A 26,484-nucleotide genomic window follows, 5' to 3' on the forward strand; every position below is an offset into this window, starting at 1 on the left:
TAAAAAACGATAACAAAATAACGCTAAAAACCGATAAAAACCCTGAAAACCATACATTTCACACCCGAGTCTCACTCTCGCGGCCGGGTACCAAATGACTCACGGACCGGCCCGGGGGTTGGGGCCCGCTGCTTTAGAAGGCTCTGCGTCCATGAATCGCTCTAAAACGCACCAAATCAATAGTTTTTTGATTTTTTTGATGCTCTGAAGAGAGATTAGAGAAACTGTTAAAAATCAAATGGGAGAGGGAAGCAAAGGAGGAGAATTTTATGGAAGATGGAAGGCTAAATTCAAAATTGGACATGGGAGAAAGAAAAGGAGGCGGAGAACTCAAATTGCAAGGCAAAAAAAAAAAAAAAAAACAAGCAGAAGGAGAATGTAGAGGAAGAAGAGGACCCATCTGGCTTATGAATCAGAGATAAGGGGGAGGAACAGCACAGCAACCTTGGTTTATCTCTGAACAAACATGCTTCCCTTTCGAAAAAGCCACAGGAACTGAGAAACAAACAAAACCAAGGAAAAAAAAATAAGAGCTTTACACTCCACTGTGTGTACAATGAGTTTATACCCGGGCATACAGTCGGCATGGGTCTAATTATTTTGGCCTTCGTCCATATCCCCCATCAAAAAGACTGAAATGGGGACATTATGCGATTGTGTAATACCTGGCTCTGCATCTCTTGTTCATTACCTGGAAACAGCTTCAGTCTGTTTGGCATTCTGCACGACATCAGTTCTCCAGCTTGATAGCTAGGTAAGCAAGAAGGGGTGAGGGAAATGTAAACTGAGGAGTAATCAAATCTGTTGAATGAGCTGGCATACTCGAGCACTGGAGAGATAAGAGAGCGTGCTGTGTTCATATTAATCTTGCCACCGGTTACATCGTGCTGCTCCTCAAAGGTGAGTTTTATCTGGTGCGCACAAAGAAAAGCAATCTCGGGGAAGAATCTTCCTTGCTTAAATATGTCAAATCGTACAGTCACCTGTTTTGCCACTGAATACTGTGGAGAATGGGGAATACAGAGTTAGTCATGCCACAATATTACAATACTCACTATAACAATCAATAGCATTACAATACAGCAGTTCTGCAACATTTAATACTACCGCAAGTGTCAATGCATGATGATACTTGTGTAATGGAAGAAGATAATGATTCAATAATGTTAAAGTTCAGGCTCTGGGGAGGCTAATCCATGACTGAGAGTGTTCAGCTGTATGCTTTTCTATCCGGGTATGCTTTTACTCATTTAATGCTGAAAAAAGAAGCTGTTGCCAATCAGAACTTCTTCCCACTTCCCACTTCTTTGAGCCCCAAACCATGACAGAGCCTCCACCATGTTTTAAAGATGGCCGTAGACACTCACCGTATAGCTAATGGCTAATAGCTAACATGTCTGTGAAGGTTCTCAGTCAAGAAGAGCCACCTCCACAGGACAAGACTCAGCAGTCCATCTGCATCTTAAGGATAAAGGACACTCTTTCGAGGATGCCAATGTTCACATTTTGGACAGAGAGGACAGATGGTTTGAAAGAGGAGTGAAAGAAGCCATCTATGTCCACTGTGAGCGACCATCTTTGAACAGAGGCGGTGGTTTACGACACCAACTCTCTGCCATCTATAATCCAGTTTTGAGATCCCTTCCCAGACGCCTTAACGCCCACTCACATCCTGGGCCATCTGACCTCAGGAATTCGTATGATAAGGTGGGGCCAGGTTTCACAATGAACACACCCGAAACTCTGGCTGATTGGGACCCACACCCAGTTTCACACCTTGGCTCAGGCGATTAGAGGATCATCAGGGGGTCCTTTTGTCCCTCTGTGGGAGGTCACTCCCACTAGGTTTAAATCTGGGACTTTCCACCATTTGACCTTAGAACTGAAGAAGCTTCTCGGATGAGAGGTGAAACGTCTTCAAGCATCTTAAAGAAGTCCAGACGCTTTTCTTTGCAAGCTCCTTTGACTAATAGCTAACACCGCTAACTAACACAGTTAGCGCCAAACGCCATTTTACAGATGGCTGTAGATACTCAACGTATAGCTAATGGCTAATAGCTAACACCGCTAACTAACACAGTTAGCGCTAACTAACACAGCTAACACCATTAGCTAACGGTGCCGCAATCAATGATTTGATTCAAGAATGTCACATTTGGATTCAGAACTCCATAAAAACTGTTGTCAATGATTTCCAATCAAGCTCCTGTGTAATCTGGCATACCTCAGCCCCTTTTGTCCCTCCACTGAAGAGGACGATGCATCTCTCACATCCTCTGTCAGGTCTTTGCTAGATTTCCCCCCATATTTCTCAAGGACATGACTTTCAGATCATTTTCATCTGCTGTAGTTATATTTTTTTTCAGGCTTGATAGTTCTTCTTTTGTCCTTCACTTATCCAATTTCCTCAAGTTTTTAAGGACACATGTCAACTTTTCATTTAATAGCTCTTTGGGAATCATCTTGTTGGTGCAAAAATACAATTTTATGTCTGTCAAACTGTGCTCTCTTTGACATTTTTTTGTAGATTCAACTAAAGAAATGGGAACAAATGATTTTTTTATTTTTTATTTTTTGCAAGCGGCTGCTCGGAACAAAGTGCCTAAAGATGCTATTTAAAATTGATTCTGGTGTACCATTGGTCAGATACAAAAACTGGGCTGAACATGAGAGAAAAAGGAAAGAATGTCCCAAGAAAAGCGCTGAAAGATTTTCAGAAAGGCTGAAGGACTTAAAAAAAAAAAAAAAAAAAATCACAAAAAGGAAAAAAGTCTGGCTTTTGCACAGCACTGCATATTTGAAACTTTTGGTTTACTTTAAATGTATTAATAATCATAACGTCATGGTAGCACAAAGGGAAGCGATCTATTGCTGAATCATCATACACACAAACTTCTACATTGTTGTGAGCTCCTTCAGCTCGTTATAACCTGATGTGTTGCTAGTGGCAGGTGGCCAGTTGTATACTCATGTGTACCCGTGTCACATCACATACATGAGCGACGTTTTTCAGCTCAACATGCTCATTGTCCTGCATGATTATGTCCAATAGGATCACATCAGTTTAAATTGTGCTGAACAGGAGCATTAGCTAATAGCTAACGGTCCTGGCTTACAAACAGGCACCTACTAACCACAACCAAAAGCCCCACATGAAAGACTGAGCTGCAAGCATACAAGCCCGGTGAAAGAATTTCATCTAAAATCCCTTTTCCTTCTGTTTAGCTGCAACAAAGGGAGTTCCTCACCCTCCGTTTGCCTCGCCTCACGAGTCAATGACCTTTCTGCTTTTGTTTTTGAGCATCTCTTGCTTTCTGCTGAGAAGGAGGCCATGGACAGGTCGTTTTACACCAAAATGAATCTGTGTGCGCTTGGAGTCAAAGTGACAAATCTGCAGGGTCCCGCAGAGAAAGGATGTGCCAGTATGCTGCGTTTGCCATTGGCTGAGGATGACCTGGTGGGGTTTGGAGCTGATCAGCACTTAACTGGATTTATTCCTTCAACAGCTGTTGTCAGAGACAAAACGTGCCCTCATATGTAAGGTTTATGGATTCATTATTGTTTTACTGAACCGCATGAATAAATTACTACATAAGATGCTGCAAATACAGCGGACTCGCCGACCCTCACTGAACAGACCAGCGAGAAGTCAGGGGTTGTGTTACATTATAAATTCAGTTCAACAAACACTTGAAGGCATTTGTTTTGAAGCAAATTCTTAAACCAAGAAGCAAAGTTACACAATACTAGTTGTATTTCCCATGTAGAATTATCCCTTTTTTCCTCTATCCAATGCCCTACTTCAATAGCCTGATAGATGAGGCCAAGGAGAGTAATTTGCAAACAAGCCGTAGTTAGGCCAGCCTCCAAATGATAAAGACATCAATCGTAATACATTGAAAGTGGCGGCTTTATCAATTCCTCCGCACGCATGACTGCCTATTCATCTTTGAAGGTTAAATATCACCAGCGAATGAGAGTCAATACCTTAGAATTGATAGAGGGCTTACTGTTGCCTGCCATTACCATGGAAACAATGATTTCACACTACCTCCTGCGGTGCCATGTCCACGCTTTTTTCTCTTTTGTATTTTCTGTAGTTTCTCAAGGGCATATTCGGAGGTTCGGCAGGATGAAAGATAAAAAAGAAAAGTACTGTGAAGCCAGCACGCTTTGTCATGATTTATTCAACATGGGAGGCTTTCCGGTCAAAGGGAACACATCCTCATGATGTGTTCGGCTTCCACGGGTGGTCCATGCCTCGGAGTAACATCAATTTAGTGCAACCTGCTACTGTCAACAGGTAAACGATGCAGCGAGGACGTGATATGCAGAAGTTCAATTGTTTATATATGTCCGGATATCTCTGTATCTGTGATGATATTATAAATCGTCACAGGCAGCAATTCTCCACGTGAAAAATGATGCTCGTACCGGATACCACTGTGGACGGTAACACTAAGAGAGTGGCCACGACCTTATGTACTACACTGTATACCAAACACTAAAGCCTATGTTTTGACCCACTGGTAGACTTGCAGTTAACAGCAGGGAGGCTTCAGAGGTTGGAGAAGGAAGTGTCGAGGGCTAGGGGTCACAGTTCTATACAAGAGAAGTGGATAAGCACCTGTGCAGGTTTAACAGTGGGATATCGGCTCTTACATAACTAAAAACTCACTAACAATTTACTATATTTGTGTTTACATCATAACAAGCTTTTTTCCCCCTGCAATTCAAACATTTTATTTTTTAAAGAATTAATGTGTAACTTTTACCCTCAACCACAGCACTAAATCTTAGGATGGGAGATACGAGGATTGTGCAAATTTCCAGGTAGGTCGTATTTAAACTGAATTTCTGAGATTTCCAACCCGGACGGTTGGAGCATCTCCACCAACCCTGAGTCGATAATCCAAGACGGCACTGAAAGTAAACAGCAGTGAAAGGATAAAACTTTTCATTTGCTGCATCGCTGTTGTTACAAAGCATTGACCAGGACGTGCTGCCGCAGTGTTTTTACGTACACAAAACTAAGTATTGTTCTGATGTGCATTTACTGCACGTATGGTTTAGCTAAGAAGTAAAGAAGTCAGTTTTTTCCTAGCTTTTTTGACTTTACTGCTGAAGCAAACTGAGTGACGTCAATCCCGAGCTTCAACGTCCAACTTCCGAGGCATCGGGAACAAAGCATTAGTTTGCTTCTCTCCTCTTGTCTTGATTGTCTGGATTGTTTTCAGCTTCGTCTCGTCACCCTCCTCTTTTCAATTACCTGATCACTCTGTCTGTGTGTATATAATAGTTTTGTCTCCCCTTTGTCGTTTGTTGTGTCTGTTCCTGTCTGCTTTTTTGTTTGCTTCTTGGCTTCGTTTTGTTTTTATCATCTGCATATGCCTAAATAAAGGTTTGCTTTTAGTTAATTCAGTCTGTCTTCACAGTCTGCATTCTGGCTCCTCAATCTCTGCGTTTCATGATAGCAAAGTCACACTTTTCCCTTTTTTCCTGATTAGAAACTTGTGTACAGTGTCTATGACCTTTTTGCAATCCTGTATAAAAACTAAACTGCAGTGTTTAACAATTAAATGAAGCTATTTTCCCAGCAAAATACCTCCCTAATGTCCAAGAAACTAAAGCTACTATTTAAGCTGTTTTTGTTCACTGTTCACTCACTTCTGTAGAAATCGCTGCTTGGTTGTCTTTAGGAAATATTCCTGGCTTGTCTCTCACAATCTTACTTTAATTCCTTCGTGCCTTATCTAATAATTGATTGCCAGAAAATGAAAGTGGGTGGCAAATGTTTGGTTAAATTCATATTCGTGATGCATCGCAGACAAATGCAATGTGAGGAGAATCACGCGTGTCTAAGTGAAGTCTGCAAAGATCGTTGATTGAGTGGGAGCTGCTTTTCTCAGGGGATGAGGCTGATGAATGCACCCCACAGTCTCTGCGCTTGTTTTGCACTCAGCTAGTTATCGCCACACACCGATCTCTGTGATATACTTCAGGATTTTGCATTTCACTGCGCTAAGTCCCGGCCAGGTGAAAGCATGTGAACCACATCATTGCACTAATTTATCACGGTTTCATCTGGCCAAAGAATGTGCTCCCAATACTAATCAGACTGCTTTTCATGATGTTTAGCGAAGTCTAATCTTCTGTCTGTATACGCCGTGTCCTTCATGCTGTGTGAACTCAAAGTAATTTCACTTTCTGCAGAATGCCCTTATGCCTGAGTGTGAGGCACCTGCTTGTATGTTTTTTAGGATGTCCTTGGTGTCGATTAGTTTGGCCACTGTGATTACTGCTACTGTGGCTTGTTCTGCAATTCCTGATTTCTCATGTTTGTGACTCTCAAAGTCAGATTTTTTTTAAACTTCCTCTTGCAATTTCTGTTCCATGACACAGCCATGGCTTGTTTATCCGGTCGTTAAGTGATGACTTGATGAATCCTACTTCCGGGCCTAAAGTAGTCTGCGTTTAATATGGCTTTTGTGTTGTTAACATGTTTAATGTTTTGTATTTTCTTCTATTTGATCTCAAAAAGCTCCTAAAACAGTCAGTGATCACTGTTGACCTCCCTCGGCTTTTATTACCGCTAATCGTTTATTTAAGCTCAGTTTTTAAAACCTTAGGATGTAACTACAGCCCAGCCCATGCAGCAGTATATGAATGACTAACCTCGTATTGTGGATGGATTATCTCAGTTGTTCTCCTGGCTGAAGTTTGGTCCTTTTACAGCATCCTGCCATGCGATTACATTTGTTCCTGACCACCGAGAACACTCACGTTAACTTTTATCGAGTGGAAAAAAGGTTAGCTTGTTTATATTATGCTAACATAGCTGTGTCACTAGCGGTCACGTAGCACATCATTATATAGCAGCTAGCCCAACTTCAGTAACCCTACAAACGTCACTGCTGTTTAGTTTTCTGTCTTCATTTATGCTGGAAGTGATAGCAGAGCTGTACGTTTTAATTTGTTTCCAAAACCCCGCAGTCAGGACATGCTATATTGTATTTAGATAGAAGCTAGCGAGCTAACTTCCTGCTAACTTCTAACTCCATTAAATGTCATAAATTCCGTTTTCATGGATGCCTGGATGTTAAACTCAATTGTTACACCTGGTAGAGCAGAACGCTGATCATTTTATTAAAGATGAAAGACTTTAGACAGTTTTTCAACTCTCAGTAATGCCATAGTGATCGTTTGATATATGGACCTGCAGCGGAGTTTAGGCCCAGACACGGCTAGTGACGTCAGACTTAACGACCGGATAAGTATAGTCGTACAATTTGGACATCTGGAAATTACAGGCCTTTGTGTCATTTGTGCCATTGGTGGTGCTACTGTGCTAGAGGGATGCACATCTAATGGGTTCCTCTTTTCTATCGTTGTCCGATTCTCCACTATCTTTACTTCTCCATCTGCTCTATTCTCATCCTAACTTTAAAATAATTTTAGTGGCAGATTGTACAATAAAAACTTAAAATCCTCAAGGTTGTTTCTGTGGAAAAAGTAAAGTCCATTTACAGGACCTGGATTGGAACAAATTCGATTTTATAAATAAATGAGAAATGACACAAGTGAATTTAACAAGATGCAGGCCAAAACTGGCCTTCACAAATGGTCTTTTTACTGTGGCTAAGTGTACTAAAATGACCAGCCACTTACAGTACGACACGATAAAGTAGAAATTCAGTTAAGCACCAAAGTAGGAGCAAGAAAAAGGACAGGGGTTGTTTGAAAATTGAGAAGCACATGGAGATAAGGGGAAAAGAGCAAAAATGAAAAATTAGGCTTGGGAAAGAAAGCCCTTCATAGCTTAGCGGGGCTATCGGGAGGATACAAAGACAAGAATAACGCCTCAACAAATGGGGGACTCCTGACAGTGCTGTCACGAGCTAAGACGGAACATCAGGGATGGGAAAAGGTTACACAAAGGGCACTACTCTTGTTTTACTGTCTCAGCGATCATCCTTTAGCATGATTCGTGGACAGGTGCTCCTTTTAAATGGCCCTGGAGGGCCGTGTCGTGGAAAGGAGCACACGGCGAGACTCACAAGTTCAACAAAGAACTACAGATCAATGCAGAGTGTGAAAGTGCACTGATTGCAGAGTGGTGCTGTATATAGGGGGAGTGAAAGGAATAAGGTAGGGGAATAAATGAGCGGCAAATGAGCCCAGTAGTTTTAGAGAATATCATTTAATGTCGTGCTTGTTGGAGGTTATCGACTTTGCAGTTTTACCCTTTTTTTAACCACGGTCTCTTAGCACTTCCAATATGACGTCTCCAAATGCATCAAAGGTTTAAGAGGAAATGTCACAGCAATTATCAAATTAAACCATTTCAGTTCATGTGCCTCAATTAGTATTGTAATTTTTCTCATCACTGAACCAAGGCTATAAGTGCTTTGAAAAACTGATATTGCAATTGCTGTTTAAAACCTAACCCACAGAAGTTGACACCTTAAACCTCACTGAGGAAATTTACTGTTTTGTTTCTCTCAGTTCACTTCAATTCAACTAAATGTTATTTATATAGCAACAAATCACAACAAAACTTCCCTAAGTGTTTTATATTGAGTGGTAAAGACTCCATTATCACACAAAGAAAACAGAGAAAACCCCAACAATCAAATAATCTATCAAAACAAGTGCTTTGGTGACAGCGGGAAGGAAAAACTCCCTTTTAACAGGAAGAAACCTGTGAGGCTACCTGAGCTAGCTCACCAACATGAGTTATTTCTGGTGTTTGCGTTAAAGACATTTTGATCAACAGTGTTTGAAAATTGTAGAATAAAAAAATCTGATGTCACGATCAATGTAGATGCCATGGGAAGTTGGTATCTGCTGGCTTACCTTCAAACCTCCAGGGGAAAAACAGTAATTACTGGGCTGCCCACTCACCAAAGTATTATCCAGCATCCAGAAGTAGCATGTCATTGTCAACGCAAGCCCATGCAAAACCGGGAGAAATTAAAAAAATAATAACAATATGCAGACACTCAGCCTTGCAGGACTAATCAGCACAGACCTCCACGTCTAGAAATAAAGATCCAAATGTAAAACTGCGAATTAGCTTCTGTAATTGTAATACTTCAAAGCCAAACCTCAGGCATTAGCAATCAACACTCCCCTGCTCATTTCCACTCTCTATCTAGGGTAAACTACTACAAACAAATTCTCAACCGTCATAAGTCTCCAAGAGGAAGAAAATATTGGCAGATTTAGCCGGGGTTAGCCATGAGCCATTCAAATTCTAATCTCTTAAAATGCAGGCACATGCCACAAAGCCTGAGCAAACAGACAAAGCCATCTCTAATAAAAATGACATTGGAGTGCAGTGACAGCTTCTCCAGCCATTCTCTGTCAAGCTTAGATTTATCATTATCATTGGGAGACAGCAGTGCAAATCATTTAGCTCCAAATGAGACACCGCTTTCACTCTGTGCCGTGATTGGTTCAGTCAGCAGGTGGCAGCTGGTAGACAATGATGCTGTGTCTCTAACTTGTCAATCGATCCCAGCCTGGATCAAACCCCTTCAGGTCAGGTCCATGCAACATTTGCCCCAGCTGCCATGTGTAGTGTTAAAGTTATGGTCCATAGAGTATTGCTATCCGGTCGTTAAGTCTGACGTCACTAGCCGTGTCTGGGTCTAAACTCCGCTGCAGGTCCATATATCAAACGATCACTATGGCATTACTGAGAGTTGAAAAACTGTCTAAAGTCTTTCATCTTTAATAAAATGATCAGCGTTCTGCTCTACCAGGTGTAACAATTGAGTTTAACATCCAGGCATCCATGAAAACGGAATTTATGACATTTAACGGAGTTAGAAGTTAGCAGGGAGTTAGCTCGCTAGCTTCCATCTAAATACAATATAGCATGTCCTGACTGCGGGGTTTTGGAAACAAATTAAAACGTACAGCTCTGCTATCACTTCCAACATAAATGAAGACAGAAAACTAAACAGCAGTGATGTTTGCAGGGTTACTGAAGTTGGGCTAGCTGGTATATAATGATGTGCTACGTGACCGCTAGCGACACAGCTATGTTAGCATAATATAAACAAGCTAACTTTTTTTCCACTCGATAAAAGTTAACGTGAGTGTTCTCGGTGGTCAGGAACAAATGTAATCGCATGGCAGGATGCTGTAAAAGGACCAAACTTCAGCCAGGAGAACAACTGAGATAATCCATCCACAATACGAGGTTAGTCATTCATATACTGCTGCATGGGCTGGGCTGTAGTTACATCCTAAGGTTTTAAAAACTGAGCTTAAATAAATGATTAGCGGTAATAAAAGCCGAGGGAGGTCAACAGTGATCACTGATTGTTTTAGGAGCTTTTTGAGATTAAGTAGAAGAAAATACATAACATTAAACATGTTAACAACACAAAAGCCATATTAAACGCAGACTACTTTAGGCCCGGAAGAGGATTCGTCACGTCATCACTTAACAACCGGATTGACGTGTAGAGCCAAAGTGCTCAGGACTTTGGAGTTTGAGCAGAAAAGGTGAGGTCCTTTGCAGATTCTATTTGGGAACTGCATGCTATGAAATGTCCTAAGGGACTCTACAAGGTAGCAAAGTTGGGGTATATCTGAAAGGACACACTATGGGTTTATTTAAAGAGAATTTTAACAGGTGTGTGGAACAAGCTGAATCACTTGCAATGGCCAAGTCGGTATATTTTCAGTAGAATCAATTTTGGTCCCATTTTCATGCATGCTCGCTAGTTCACAAAAAGGGAAGCAGCACAAAAGGCTGATTTACATTTTGCAATGCAATGCAAATTCCTTGTTAGTAAGTACCTTTACGTTCTCAAATCAAAATGATGCTGACTGGGACTTTCAGACTGCAAGCCAAAAGCTTCCATGATAAGCATTTTTATTGTGCTGTTGTGTCACTGAGTTATTTTTTATTTTTTTACATTTAGACCACTCCGCTCTCTTACTGCAGCTTATCCCTCCATGACACACATTCAGTAAATGTATGCATTTTACCAAAAAGGGGGAAAGAACGCTACACATCCAGCTGGGTACAGTGGCCCCTGAATAGGCAGCGGCTCCATGTCTCGCTCAACAGACCTCAGAGAGATACTGACACATTCACTGTTGCACATGATCGATCTCATAAATCTATAAATTCACATACAGTACGGACCGATCCACCCACTGCACCACAGAGAGACACGATTTCCGGAGTCGGACACTAACCTGTGGCGGAGGAAGGCCGCCCGTGCCGGGCGGGCAGTCGGGCAACATCATTGTCCGTTTAGGAGTGCCGCACTCGCAGCCGGGGGAGGGGTTAGACATGCTCCAGTTTCCATTCAGAAAGATGTCAGCGACTGACTGATCCACGGAGGGAGTGAACCAATCAGACCCCGTGGAGGAACAAGGTAGATTCCTGCAGGAAAATGAACATGAATATTTCACCGGCAACCGATCACCCTTGTCACCTACGTCCATCACTGTATGCCTTATTTCCACTTTTTCTTAAACACTGGTGGTGTTTGGGGGATAAATCATAACAGTAGCAAAGCTTTATCATCGTTTTAATACAGCTTTGTATTTTTAAGACTCCTGGAAAATAACCACTTAATTAAAAGATTACAGTTTGTGTTTTAATAATGCATGCACAACAGGCCATTCAGAGCAGCTGCCGTAAACAAGAACTTCCGAGGACTCCGAACGCTTTAATATTTCCATCTCATAGGTTTAAACAGGTATTCATTATTCAGCTTATCCTGATCAAGACTGCAGCGAAAGCTCATTATTTATTGATCAAATTTGTTTTTACAAATTGGTTTTCAAAATCCTGCCAAGCATTTTTTTTCCTAGCTCCATGCCTGCTGCTGGATTTGTCGGAAAGAGGCTGATACACGCATGCATAAGAACTCGCCAAACATACACAGCTTGCAAAGATTCAGACTCTGTCAGTATCGTTTGGTTTTGATGTTTGGCTGGATTCTTAATTTGCGACTCGTGTATACCCAGCCTACTTACGGTATAGGGTCTCCTTTCATGCAGCGTGTCCCAAAGCCAGGCTTGTTCAACAAGCTTTCCACCACCTGGGACACCTCCATATTTCCTGGCCCATCGTTGCTGTAAAATTCAACATAAAATAATGAAAAATTCCTCATTAAATATTTCAGTTTAATCTCTCACAGAAGGTCCACATAGCAATTTAATCCATGAGCGCCAGCCAGTCTGTCACAATGTCAATAAAACAGACAAACAAGAATTAAATAGGCATTATGAAAGAGAATGAACTTGGACAATGGCCTGTTGTGGCAGAATCGCTGCATAATGGGGAACATGAGAACAGGGTGTCTACGGGTAAAGTAAAATTTAAAGACTGTTTTAATGTCCCTTTTAGGCCAAACTGTGCACAAATCACGACTGAAAATCTGCTCGTTATAAGGCAACACATTCAGAAATAAACAGTGTTTTTGTGACAGGCTGATGGTTTTTTAATGCTTGTGTGATTTAGAGGTCAGTGAAGACAAAATTCTTTAAAACCCGACTTTTTGGAAGCAAAATACAAATCATGAAGGATGGGTCAACACTTTTACTCTAGCAGGGGAAGTGTTAATTCACCAGCTTAAAGTCATGTCGGTGTCCATCCATCCATCCTTTTTCTGACTCTTATCTAGTCCAGGTCATGGCGGCAGCGGTCTAAGCATGTTGTGGGTCTACCCTAAGGCAGGGGTGTCCAACTCCAGGCCTCAAGGGTCGGTGTCCTGCAGGTTTTAGACGCGTCCTTGATCCAGCAAGCTGACTTAAATGGTTAGATTACCTCCTCAACATGTCTTGAAGTTCTCCAGAGGCCTGGTAATGAACTAATCATTTGATTCAGCTGTGCTGACCAGGGTGATATCTGAACCCTGCAGGACACCGGCCCTCGAGGCCTGGAGTTGGACACCCCTGACTTAAGGCCCCCTCCTAGTATGACATGCCTGAAAAACTTCACCTAGACCTAGGAGTTGTCCAGAAGACACCCTGATCTGATACCCAAACCACCTCAACTGGCTTCTTTCAGTGTGGAGGAGTAGCAACTCTACTCTGAGACCAAGCTCCTCACTCTATAACTGGCAGTCTAATCGCCAGTTGTGTATTCTCAAGGTATTTCTTGTTAAATGAGCATCTGCCCACTTCCACAGAGTAAAGAGCAGGAAGCAGGGAGTCTTAGCTATCATCATCACACACGTTCCACCAGTGTATTGCCAAAATGAAACTCCCAGACAGTCCCAGGCATCTGGGATTTGTTTTGTTTAGGCATGAGATACAACCATTACATTAGTTTTTGTATGTCATAATTAATAATAATTTATTGTTAATAGTTTTGTGTATGTATATACATCAGTTTATATATATAAAAGACTGAAGAGCAGTAACATTATGTGACTTTTAAGACCTTTTATAAGGTCCAAAACAACATGACTGTTATAAATCTGTTAAATCAAGTGAAACTTCAGAGCTAGTTCAATCAGAAAAACCAGTATCTGAGGTTCTATAGATATTTGTTTTAGAAGTCCTGTCTATCGTCTCCTGCAGCACTTGATTGGGACATTTAGAGTGCCGTCTAATTCATTTTCCATATTGACAAAGAAGAGAAGATTGGAGTGACCATTAATGCCAAACAAATCTTTACATTCAAGAACTCCTGAGAAGAAATGAAACACGCTGCCTCGAGGATTCGATGTGTTGAAACGCTCAATAGCAATGCTCGGTGCTGCTGGAGTTATCTTAACTGAGAATGAGAGAAAAATCTCAGAGTTTACCAACTCCGTTTTTCGGCCAGAGAGTCAAAACTTCTTTGACATCACTCATTTAAACATTATCGACTGTAAAGCGATTATGTCTATAGCCCGAGCTCAGTGCAAGCACGAGCCGATATGAGCCTGATCGAGATTCTGTGTACAGTACGGGCTCCTCGAAGCCTTTCATTATTATCCCAGTGTCCTGTACATATCTAAGCCCGGTCTCAGTTAAACAGTCTTCACATTCCAGTCCTGTTCTCATTACTAACCACACACACGCTGCCCTTTATCTTAAGGGTACTGTGGGAGTTAAAACACAGTGTTTCATAGAGACCACAGCGATGGCTTCCTGCCAGCTGTAGCCACAGCCCGGCCAACCGTTTGGATTAATACAGTGTTCATTGTCTCATTTAGAGGCGTCTCCGTGAAGGTCACGCGGTCATTTTCTTGGCCACCAGTGAGCGCGATTGAAGTGGTCCGATTGTAAAAATGGATTATGTGCAGCCATCTGTTTTGCTATTAACAATGGCTGGGTTACCATGTTATTAAAGATAATAAAACTATTGGACGGTTGTAAAACGAAGACTTGTGCATACACACAGAAACAGCGGAACTAATGAAGAGTTTATCTAGTCAAAATGACACAGCATAGATGAACTGAAGATAACTGCAGAAAGTCAAATGAAGGCCACGTGACGACACAGAATAGAAAAAAAAAAAACCCTGTTGGTCCACAGAGCAAATGTCCCAACTATTAAAATTTTAAATGAGCATATATTTAAAAATAATAAAGTCACTTCACATCTAAATCATGTTTTGTTTTTATTTTTTATTTTATACAGCATGTTTTGGATTTCAGCACTGTGGAAAGAGACTTGAATGAATTAGCACCACTGACAGAGCGAGGCTCACACTTAGGTCTGTTTCAGCACCACGGAGAGAGACAGCACTGCATTTTGGCAAAGGCAATGGTTCAGTTGCATTTTTTAAATGGCCTTTCGTGTATGTGAGAATCACCTAAAACCTCACTGTACATTTTAAAAGACTTTTTAAATGACTTATTAGCAGCTCTCAGTGCGGTGACAAGTTCTAGGGCTGCTGCTAACAATGCCGTCAGTTTTAAGTTTTAGGAAGACTCTGGTGACTCCATCCATCTATCCACTTGGGTACATCCTGGACAGGTTGCATGAAAACTAGAAAAAGGGTTAGCTGTTTCTCCTCACAGCTGTCTGTCCAGGGTTTACCCCACCTCATCAGAAATCATCAAAAAAAATGCCTGTTTATATATTTAACCTGTCCAGCATGTGATGTCAAAACTGTGGTCTAAAGAAAGACGTGCGTATACTTCATAGCAGCACAAAACGTAGCAGAGTAAACTGATGCAGGAGGGTAAAGTAAGTCATGTAAACTGAATCTGCAGGAAGTGTCATTTGTAATTACATAAAGTGTTATGAAAGCAACCATAAAATTCTGCTGCAAAAGAGCATTAAAATGTTTCAGTTAGTGGTAACGGAAATAAAACAGAACTAAAATCTAAAGTTTATGATCCAGATGACTAGAATGCAGGCTCTATATTACATCATATCTTCACTCCGACCAACAGCTTTGTTTCTGTCTTGAACGAGCCACTTTCTCACGAGGCAACACTTATTACCTATTATGCCTCGATATCCTCTGAGCGAATTTCCTCAAAGTGCCTCAGTGGGAAATGAAACACCTGTAGGCTGAATAACTAACAAACACCTCTTCGTCACAGGAGCGCAGGATGAATTACGAGTAGTTCGCTGGCCTTGACGGAAGCTGCAAATGTTGATTAAATTGTTGCAGCACTCAGGTTGTTACATCGAAAGGGTCATGTTACAGCAATTTTGTGTGAACGTGGAGGTATTTAACTACCAGCTCATCACCATCATCATCATCCTTGAGGCTCGGGCGGGGGGGGGGGGAAAGAAAATTGGAGAAATACTTCAGTACGCCTTCAGGCTTTTCTAACAAATCTATTTAAAAGCATGGGTTGTTCCATAATTTAAGTATTACTGTTGCCTAAAACTAACAAAAGAAAAGCTGTAAAGTGGAGAGAATAATAATAATAAAAGACAAAAAAAATGGTAAATTAAGTCCAAAGGCAACATTTACTTTTCACTTCACCTGACTTCCAAAAGTATTTCTGCAATTATTTTCCATCCTCCTTCCCCAAAGTTGCAAAGCTATGACATCACCGTGGGCGGCTGTGGCTCAGGAGTTATTAGAGGCCATCTAACCCGAGTCGCCCGGCTCAGTCCAGGTGCTGGGGCCATAGAGTAAGCACCGTATGGATCTGTGTGTGTGTGATTTGGTGAATGGGGCTTGTAATGAAATGTGCTTTGAGAGCGCAATTAGAGGAGAAGCTCTATATAAGCACCAGTCCATTTACACGATGCGCTTACAATGGGCGCTGTGGTAACAACACCAAAGCAGCAATATTAGATGGAGTGATTTACAGTGGTGCATATCAGCGCGCCGCACGCGCCTCCTGAAGTGCTTTCAAAGTCCACTGGAGCCGGGCCTTGTCACAAGCTTTGCCATTTATTTGCAATGATGCTGAACGGCAGCCGAGGACGGGCGGTGTCCAGATCGACGTCCTCGGCGAGATCATCTCTCAGAAATGAAACGGCGAGGCCCGTTTCTGTAACATTTTTGTATTTTTTGCGCTTTGATTTTTCCATCTTTGAAGTTGAACTTTCCTACACAGTTGCAGAGTGTGTTGTTTATCTACTCAACCATGTCTGCTATTACAACTACCCACTGCTCCCTTAAATTATTCAGACCCCATCTGCCTCGGATAACAGTACAGATCATTTGTTAGAAGATTCCTTCGCTGTGAAAATCACGTTGATTCGGTTTCATGAAACTGCAATAACCTTACTGATGTTACTGTTGTATGACATCATTCAGCAGCAGTATCTCCTAAACTTAAAAAAAATCTAAAATAAATCACAGGTTGTTGTTAAGGCTCAAATCTAAATTAGAATCTGGGGTGAACTTGATTAAAATGCCATTTTAACTGATACCCGAAGAAAAACCACAAATCATTACTACATCTTAAACACGTTACCTATAGAAGGTGGTTTGAGGCAGGCCATACATCCAGGGCTGCAGCTCCAGGGGTGGAAATTCGGTGAACGGCGGGACGATGAGAGAGAAGATCAGAGACAGGCAGACAAAAAAAGCAGGCAAGACCACCTAGGAGGATGGTGACAAATTTAACAGTCAAAAAAAAACAAAAACGACTTTCTTTTTTTTCCTTTTAACAGTTTCTGCTCTGCCCCAGACATTTATCTTACTCTTTTGAAGCAAAATGTAACAGAAATCAATTAAAACAGATTTCGCTGAAGTCTAGGGAAATAATTGCAGCAGATAAAAAAAAGGAGAAAGTAACGAAACTGAAACAGTTTTACGACTCGCCAAAGTTTCTCGAGCAAAATCAGAAACACAAATCCTTCATGCTTCCTTTTTTTTTTTAATTTTAAAGCCTTGAAGTTCCATTTAATCATGGATGTGCTGCACAGTTCCTGCACAGATGCAGGAAGCGAGTTGTATTCGTTTTATCGCCAATATAACGTCACAGCACGCAGCGGGTGGACGGAGTCGGAGCCACATTCCTTTTAAACAAACACAAACAATCATTATTATGCATCGTTTTAGGATCCCTGCACGTGCGACCCACGCGCGCGTTTTATGCACTCGGAACGGTCGACGAGAGATCGATTTCACCGCCGCGTCTCCACCGAGCCGCCGCGCTGTTATTGCATTCCACGTGGCGCGGTCCGGACTGATGCGATCTACAGCGGCGGGGCACCGACGCAATAATGTGTACACATTAATATGCTCCCCGCCAACTTGTTTGGGCACTTCTCCATGCTTTATGAGTTTGATTAAACACTTCCAACACTGCCACCATCATCTGGCCACTCTGATGTAATTAGTTTCTCGCAATTCTCTTGTCTTGAGGGTGTGTGTGTGTGTGTGTTTTAAAAAAAAAACAGACGCTGCAACAATACTACCCCCCACCCACCACCCTCCAAATCCTCTTTTCTTCATCATGTAATTTGCTTTTCATTATATTGTTAGAGCTGACGAAAAGGTCTGTGTATGTGTGTGTGTGGGGGGGGGGGGGGGGGGGGGAGTGCGAGATATCTTTACTGTTTAATCATTCATAGGTCGGGGTGCGCTCGGCAGCAAAGGGGAGGTTTGCACACACTTGATTAATTGCAGGGCATGCAATTTGCAAGGCCAATTCAAGATGCTACAATTGAAATCCTGAATTTACTACATGGAGCCATGGCCACGGAAATGTGCTTGGAGGGAAGATAAAGAGCAGCAATGAGACTGAAAAGCTTAATGGCAGACCGCAGAGAGAAGGAACTATTCTTGTTCTGTTGCTCCCTCGCTCTCCCTCCCACTCTCGGCAGTAATTGCAGGTGACAGCTGGCACTTCTTCCATTGAGAGAAATCGGCAAAAAAACAGGGAGAAGTCATTATGCTCACAAAGCCAAAGCACTCACATGAACAATGCATGAGTTTATCGCATTCTCAAGTTTGGAGGGGATTTAAAGTAGAGGATGGGATTATATGCAAAATGGGTAAAAACACAAGTTGAATAAGATGTGTTGTGTTGTGGTGTGTGTGTGTGTTTTTCTTTTTGCAGCAAAGTCAAAAGCCTCATTACAAAACAACCATTCGTGTCAATCCAATTACACCGGTGAATAATAAATTTAATGCCACAGCTTGCATTAAAGTGGATAATAGCAGCTCATTGAATATTTTTCTGCAGTCTTAAAGAGGGATATTATGTTTTTCCTTGTTTTCCATGGTATATGGTAACTTTAGGTACACCTTGCTAGGACAGGATTAGACATTTGGTGAACATTCAACAAGGTGCTGGAAACACTCCTCAGAGATTTTGGTCCACGTTGACATGAAAGCGTCGCACAGTTGCTGCAAATCTGTGATGTCAATCTCACGTTTCAGGGCATCCCAAAGGTGCTCTGTTGGAGGGAGAGCTGGTGACTGTGAGTGCAGTGAACTGTCATGTTGAGGAATCCAGATGGAGATGGTTAGGCTTTACCTGCTGGAAGTATCCGTCAGAAGATCGGCACCTGAACCATTGATACAAGACAGAATGGATCCATGCTTTTGTGTTTATTTATTTATCTCGCATTGTTAATCAAAAGCAGATAGAGCGTCTTTCCCGCCTTCTATTGCTCAAGTTTGGTGAGCCCGTGTAAACTGTAGCCTCAGTTTTCTGTTCTTAGTTGACATTAGTGTCACCCGTTGTGTGGTCTTCTGTTGCTGTAGCCATCTGCTTAAAGGCTCAGAGATGCTCTTCTGCATACCTTGGTTGTAACAAGCGGCTGTTGTATTGACTGCTCGGTTTAAATCAGTCTGATTTTTCTTCTGACCTCCGGCATCAACGAGGCATTTTCTCCCATGGATCCGCAGCTCACTAGACATTTTCTCTTTTTCAGAACATTCTCTGTAAACTCCAGAGATGGTTTCGTGCTCAGACCAGTCCGTTTGGCACCAACAACGACCACGCCACCTTCAAAGTCACTCAAATCACCTCCTTCTAAAGTTGAGTTTGAACTTCAGAAGGTCGGCTTAAACACGTCTGCATGCCTAAACGTCCTGAGTTGCTGCCATGTGATCGGCTTAATATTAATGTTGCATCAACAAGCAGCTGAACAGATGCACTTAATAAAGCCAGTGAGTCTATATACATATAAACAGTGGTGGATATTCATATTAACACATGGCTGAAGCGTCAGATGATGTAAATCAGTGTATTTACATGTAATCTTTGTGGACTGAAAGCTTTGTGCTGCTGTAAATGTGCAGTTTTAGACTGTTGTTTTTCTACTTGTGTGTCCATGTGAAATACATAGGCCCATAGCTCTAGCTGTGAGCACCTACATACTCTTCAAGCCTTCTGTTTTAGAGGGGCAGCCAATCAGAAGAACATTAAATAAAGGGTATGAACTGCACCAAGCTCAAGCCCCAGTATAAGATTAGCCCACTAAAGTGCTTGTTATTGCTAATAAAAGTTGATATCCACAACTTTAAACAAAAAGAAAAACACAGTTAAACTGAACAAATTAATACTTTATCAACTATTTTCCTGTTAGTGCTTAAATGGGGAGTTGCAGTCAGTTCAGTTCAGAGTGAGCCCCAAACACGAGAAGCCTTCAAGTCCTCGGCGCCACAACATAACCAATAACCGCCTCTGCCCGATTCTGACACTGCCAAGACTCACCCGTCCCCAACTTCCAGCCCCATAAATCACTCCTTTTGTGTTTCTCGCTGCAATCTCTTTTATATTCCCCTAACCATTTGTATTGGAGCAGATTACCTCACTACACAATCATATCTGCTGACAATGGGAGCTGTTGACATGACAGGGCGGGGGTGGGGGGGGAAGAAACCCTTTAACCAAATGAATAAAGAGGAAGAGCCGTGAGGTGTGCCCTTGCAGACAATGTGCTCCCTTGTACATCCGCATTCACACACTTATCCTTCTATTCCTGCTCTGCGTCCCCACTAAAGAGGGACGTCCGAGATTGACAGTGACTAATGGGGGGCTGTTACTGCAGCAAATTACAAGAAGAGCCCGCACCTCGCAAAGGTGAAACACTGCTCGCTCTCCTCCTCTCTCCTCCTTCCTCTCACACAGGAAAGGATGAGCTGCACTCTTTAGTTTTCAGCTACGGTTAGTTCCCCACAACGGCTGCTGTCACATGCAACGGCACGACGTCTACGTACGCAAGGAGTTTGTGCGCGCGTGTGAGCGCAAGCACACTTTAGGTCAGAACACACTTTTTACAAGTTGAGAAAATAATCAATGAAGTACCTGGAAAACTGCTGTTTACTGAAATTGGTTTTGACTTGTTTAAATTACGTCTGCTTATTGGTTTTGACTTCTGAAATTATGTTTATGAGGAGCAAAATAACATAGACATACACTTAATAAGCTAACGGCAATCTGTCGTCTCTGTAATTGTTATGCGATTGCATTTAATACGTGGCTAATGAAAGCACATGATTAGCACGCGGTGGAATGAAGGAAAAACAAATCATGGGTGTCACTTTGGCTTTCTGGTGCCAATCAGGGCGATCAGGTGAAACTGATGGCGCTAACTGAAGCCAGCACACAAACGGATTCACGGCTTCCCGCCTGCAGACGTGCTGTTCTTTCAAAGTGCGACGCTGACACTGAAAAATATATACCTGGACTCAGATATTGACATTTTCTTTTCCAGTTACAGAAACTGACTGATTGGATCCAAACACTCAAACCTCCTCCACCGCACCAATCGCAGCCTGACTTTTGTCCTCTGGGCGTGCTTTTGGTACACCCACGTGTGCCGTCGGGGAGATAGAGATGATCATCGGACGTGCACTTTACTGACACGACGCTACATCATCCTGGACGCTGCCGTTCACATCTTTCAACGCTCATATTCTGCCGTCAGTTTCGATTTCTCTCCCAACATTTTAAACCCCGTAACTATTGACTCCATCAAGATGGATGAGTCTTCCATCCAGGTTTTAAATGAGCTCACTCTATCACATATGCCATTAACTGATTTTGAAAGCTAACATGTATTTTGCGCAATCCTACCTTGATCCTCCCATGCAACCCTACTAGCATAACCCTTCAATCCATCAATATGACAGACTGAGGCCATTACCTGGGCAATGAGTCCTTTGCGGCTCCTTCGGGCGTGGTGGAAGCGCTTAATAAAGAGCGCCAGGAACTGCTGTCTGATCAGCTTCCATCCGGTGATGACCGCGGATCCCCTCCCGCTGTCACTGGGGCTCTTCCTTATGTCTGGAATAGGCGTTAACCTTCAGCATTATTTATCATCTATGCCTATGTAAAAGATCTGCTGAGAATGCTTTTCAGCACCACTAATGGGCTGATCAAATATAACTTAAGTGTTAAACTGGCCAGCAGCACTAGCTCATTCCTCAAAGTGGCAATTTTACTCATTTCATATATCTAGGCCTGACTCAAAAGGAAAACACTGACAAACACAGGCCGTGGACACCTTTTGTTTTACATATTTTCATTATTAAGAAGCACTTTTCTTTTCTTTACAGGATTCACTGTGAAAATTTACAAAAAAGCTTGAATCAAAGGCCAGTTTTGTGATGCAAGGCACACATTTAAGGAGTGAAAAACAGGTGAGATAATGTGTAGTGAAAGGGAAGCCTGCTTGAAAGTGAGTTTTTCTTGGTATTATGCTGTCTCACCTGAGGGGAAACAATCAAACTGAAGCCAAACTATATCAAATTAATAACTGAGAAACAAAGGATGTGGTGTGAAAAAAATAACAGTTGTAAAGATCAAACCATTGAGGACAAAACAGAGTATTTACCTTCAACTTTACTTGTGAACTTTTCTAGATGAGAAACAAAAAAAAGACCAAGATTTAAACAGGAAGTGCAGTTCATTTAACGAGCTTTTAAAACTCTTAAATTTAAAATATTGCTAATAAATCTATGTTTGCCTAATTTAAAAAAAAATAATCTGTGATAAATTTGAAGGACTTGCCACTCTTCCCGGTGGTTTGCTCAGTTTTTGAGTGGACGCTGGCAATGCTGTTCCTCTTGGCTTCGCGGGACCTTCTTTTGCTGTCTCTCACAAACAGCTCCTTTGTCGCTGTGGGAATACAAATAAGATATGTTGTTATGGCCTGACCCAATTTAGGGTTATAAATAACAATAAGAACAGCAACCTGCACTGCAAGACGCCATATTATTCCCTGCAAAAGCACAAACCCAGGTGTTTCAGGAACACGAGGAAATCCAATTTTTTGAGATTAGGCCGATAAGTGAGGTTGCTCGGCAATGGCTGCAAACAAAAACTGTGAAAAGATGGGAACGGGAGATTTAGCCATTGAGGTCAATCAGTGACACATGAAAGCAGAGCTGGAAAGCGCCGTGTCTTTTTTATTTCAGTCGTCCTTCTCTACTGCAGCAGACGAACCCAAACCAAGGAAAATAACTTCTACCTACATCTGAGTCATCTTTTGCAAGTACTGCTATAAAAGTGACTCGTGGCCTGAGAAGCCAGTGAACGTGCGCTTAGTTCATCGTCATTAATGCAGTCGTGCTGATTTCTGAGACCTTTACACACAGCAATTAAATCCTGCTTTAGGCTGCTTTGTTGGTTTTAGTTCATTTTGATTAATGCATCTAGAGGATGGACACCAAAATCAAATGGCCTTTTTGGAGCCAGGATCTGCTTCAAATGCCAGGTTCTGATTGGCAAACTGCTTTTACAGCTACCTAAATGGGTCTACGTAATTCAACCAAATGGCTAGTTATTAAGCAGCATCGCTAATAAAAGCTGAAGGCAATACAGACGTGTCTTAAGTGGCAACCATATTCTGCATTTGTATAAGTAAAGCTTGCTGCTTTATATTTGATGAGTTCATTTATTTTCCTGCTGTGTCAGTGTCAAAAACTTCCTTTAGCGATGGCATAAAAATTGTTGCGTCATCAAAAGATGTTAAAAGCTTGAAGTGGAATTACTCTGCAAACGGCTGATTTGTTTATAACATTCAGGGGTCGTTCTAAGGTGTTCTCATCTCCAGGCAGTCCTGCCAGTCCTGTTACATGTTGCTGGTGTAAATGATGCCCCTGGGTGTCGGGGCCTTGACTCCAAGGGTCGTCTTTAAAGTCCACATTTGGAAGTTGAAGATTTGGCTGAGAGCTTTGACATCAAGGAGACTGAGGGTTGTGTCCTTGTTTGGAGTTTGTATACGGCTTCATTTCATTCTCAAATGCTTTTTACCCCATTAGCCATAAAAGGTCGATGGGGTATTGTCGTCGCCGCCCACTGCAGTGGAGTGGAAATCCAAGTTTGTGAAGTCGACGTAGGATTTTCAAATTCATACCACACGGACATCCACAAAAAAATCTCATATAGGTTTGAATCTTAGTGACCTCGACCTCACGTAGAAGGTAGAAGGGCAAGTTTTCTCTAAATCTTGTGAATGCGATAACTCAATGAGGTGACCTAGGTTGTTCACATCCATACCACAGGTCAAACTACCAGGAGGCTAAAAGGTAGCAGTTGCAGTATTTTTACTCCTCCTTTCACTCACTGGCTGCTTTGCAAGCATCCATACGTGCCAAGTTGGTAGTAAGCTCCATCTCACTATTGCCGCAATCTAGTTTGGTATCACAGTCACACCAAAAAACACCCTGTGGGTGTCTGTGAGATGCCACTAGTTTTCAAACAGCAGCCATATTTGATGTATTTGGGACAAGGTGGGTGTACGCATTAACCACAGCATCACTTCAGGCAACCTGTTTGCAAATCTCATATGAGGCCATTAAAGTTGGGCCTAGAAAGACTGCAGAGCTGCTGCTGCTGCTTCTGCAAGCTGCTTTGCAACCCACTCAGCTCCTCCATTTCATACTATTCACGCCATTTCCAAAAAGCAATCCCATACACACTGAATGTGACACTTGTGCACTCCACACCTTCAGGCCTTCCACATTCATGTAGACGAGTGGAGAGGCCCTGAGCAAAGCCACTCTACTAAAAATATATCACTACAGATGGAATAACAATCAAGCGCCCCTCACAGAAATGTATTTTGTTTATTTGACAGAAATTTTCTAACCCATTAACACTGACAATCATACATTTATAGTTTGTTGATGTGTCTACATCATAATGATAGCACAGTGTGGTGTTTATTGGTCCACTTACGTTGTATATCTGCATCCACTCCAGTGTCTTCCGCCACTTTAAGGAATATCTGTAAAGAACAGAACATATTAGGCACATTATCTATATACTGCAGTTGTGGAGCATTAACTGAGCGACTGTGTGGCTATTTTTTTCTAATAAACAAATCAAAAATATGCTTAACAAATAAACCTCTACATATGTTGGAGTGCTCGCTCTAAGGTTTCTGTTCAGAATCACATCACAGATGTGCATCCACAGATCACAACCTTTACTTGAACACCTGCCGAGTGGAGTTTCTGAGCGAAGCGCCCTCCTTGACTTTATTTATGAATCCAGGTTACACAGCGAAATAAATAACTCTCCCTATTTGTGAGCATTTTTGGGTGTACGAGTTAGGCTACGTTTCATCATTTGACCTCTCAAAAGGCACGCTGCTGGGAGACTGAATGTTATTTGATGTGTTGAATTATTTTATTCAGGGGGTGCCAAATACAAGCTCTGACATCATAAAGCAGTATGAAAAGCTATATTATTTTTATGCGTTACTTTATTAACGTCAATACCTTGTCAGTTCCTGTTTTATTTTCACACGTAGCGAATAACTGCGTGTTTCAGAGCGTTTGGACTTCAAAAGAAAACATGGATGGATGAAATAACCATGGTGTGGCTGAATTATGGGAATTCAAAAGGAATTATTCACATCGCCCGCAGGCCGTGAGTGTTTAATGCATGTCGGCCTTAAATGAAGAGCATTAGGGAAGAGTCACTCGGCTTTATAATCCAAGACGGGCCTGCGTGGCAAACATGCTGCTTGAGTCATTTGTTTATGGGTCAGTGCTTCTGGGGAACATTGATTTGCAATCTACAATATGACGCTTACATATTAGTTCAAAGAGAAAGTCTTTTATTATTTTTTTCTTATATCATGATGGTGAGTCATGGTTTTGAAAAAAAGTGTATGACGTGAAAACGAGGAAGGGAGCAGGACAATATGTGAGGAAAATCTAATGGCGATCAAACCGCGCTGGAGAATTTTAGAAAGCAGACCAGTGTTGGTCTGGTTAAAACCACATTGAGCACGTTCATCCAAAATTTATCAATCACTACGAATTTGTTTGCTCTAAAATTAGATATGGTTTTCATCATTAACGGTGTCTTAGTAGAAGAAAGAGAAATCACTAACAGGATCTGAAGGAAAGAGTGAATAATAGACCCACAGCTCAGGTTATTGGCTAAAATGTAAAAAGGTTGGTTTATTATAGTGTTTACTTGTTTTGGGTGAGATTTACAAAAAGTCTGCAAATCATTTTTTTCCATTATCACTGAGAAGAGAAAAACAAAAAAAGTTCTACTACGGTACTGTGCAGAAGTCTTGAGCCACCACTCTTTTCTTTATAATTTGCTTTCAAGGTTTAAAGTTCCTCTTTGAACACCGGCTGCTATTTCGCTCACTTTCCGTCCAGTCCTTGTACCTGAACATTTTCAGAGGAATGTTTGGTTTCTTGATGCTCTTGACACTGACCTATGAATCATTCAGGCATAACTCAATGGATGAGCCAGTGCTGTTTCTTTTTTCTGTCACAAAAACATCATTTGCAAAAATTTATTTAGTGCAATCTATGAGAAAATACTAACGATAACACAGTTTGATGGGGAAACCGTATGTCCTCAAAAACAGAGGACAAAAGAAGCCTTACAAAGTCCATCCATCCATAGGCTGGAGCCTATCCCAGCTATTTTAGGGCGAGAGGCAAGGTACAGCCTGGACAGGTAGCCAGTCTGTCGCAGGGCTCCTAACAAAAACAAATTCTTAAAAAAAATGGCCTCTGACCCTTCAGTTGATCCATCTGAAGCCTCATCAGAAATGGTCTAAGTGGGAGAGTGGATGTTAAGAAGGGAAACGAGAAGAAAAGGCTCAAATATGCTAAATTACAATCAGTCTGACGGAGTGATGAATCAAAAATCTGTACA

General features: G+C 41.8%; 1 protein-coding gene across 2 annotated transcripts in view; it reads right to left on the reverse strand.

The window, feature by feature from the left end:
- LOC147335857 (phospholipid-transporting ATPase ABCA1) overlaps window positions 1–26,484 on the reverse strand; it is a 187,524-nt gene that overhangs the window by 77,580 nt on the left and 83,460 nt on the right. For both annotated transcript variants that reach the window (XM_086282904.1, XM_086282910.1), the window contains exons 26-32: window positions 24,532–24,580; window positions 22,360–22,467; window positions 22,184–22,207; window positions 21,494–21,633; window positions 16,861–16,988; window positions 12,010–12,108; window positions 11,221–11,410 (exon numbers count right to left, since the gene is read on the reverse strand). In XM_086282904.1, coding sequence (XP_086139030.1) covers window positions 11,221–11,410; window positions 12,010–12,108; window positions 16,861–16,988; window positions 21,494–21,633; window positions 22,184–22,207; window positions 22,360–22,467; window positions 24,532–24,580 — 738 coding nt within the window. The remainder of the gene's footprint in view (window positions 1–11,220; window positions 11,411–12,009; window positions 12,109–16,860; window positions 16,989–21,493; window positions 21,634–22,183; window positions 22,208–22,359; window positions 22,468–24,531; window positions 24,581–26,484) is intronic.

This window comes from Aulonocara sp. 'chitande type north' Nkhata Bay, linkage group LG3 (assembly GCF_057382095.1).
Source record: "Aulonocara sp. 'chitande type north' Nkhata Bay isolate Kocher_YH1m ecotype deep benthic linkage group LG3, A_spYH_male_GT1.1, whole genome shotgun sequence".
NCBI lineage: Eukaryota > Metazoa > Chordata > Actinopteri > Cichliformes > Cichlidae > Aulonocara > Aulonocara sp. 'chitande type north' Nkhata Bay.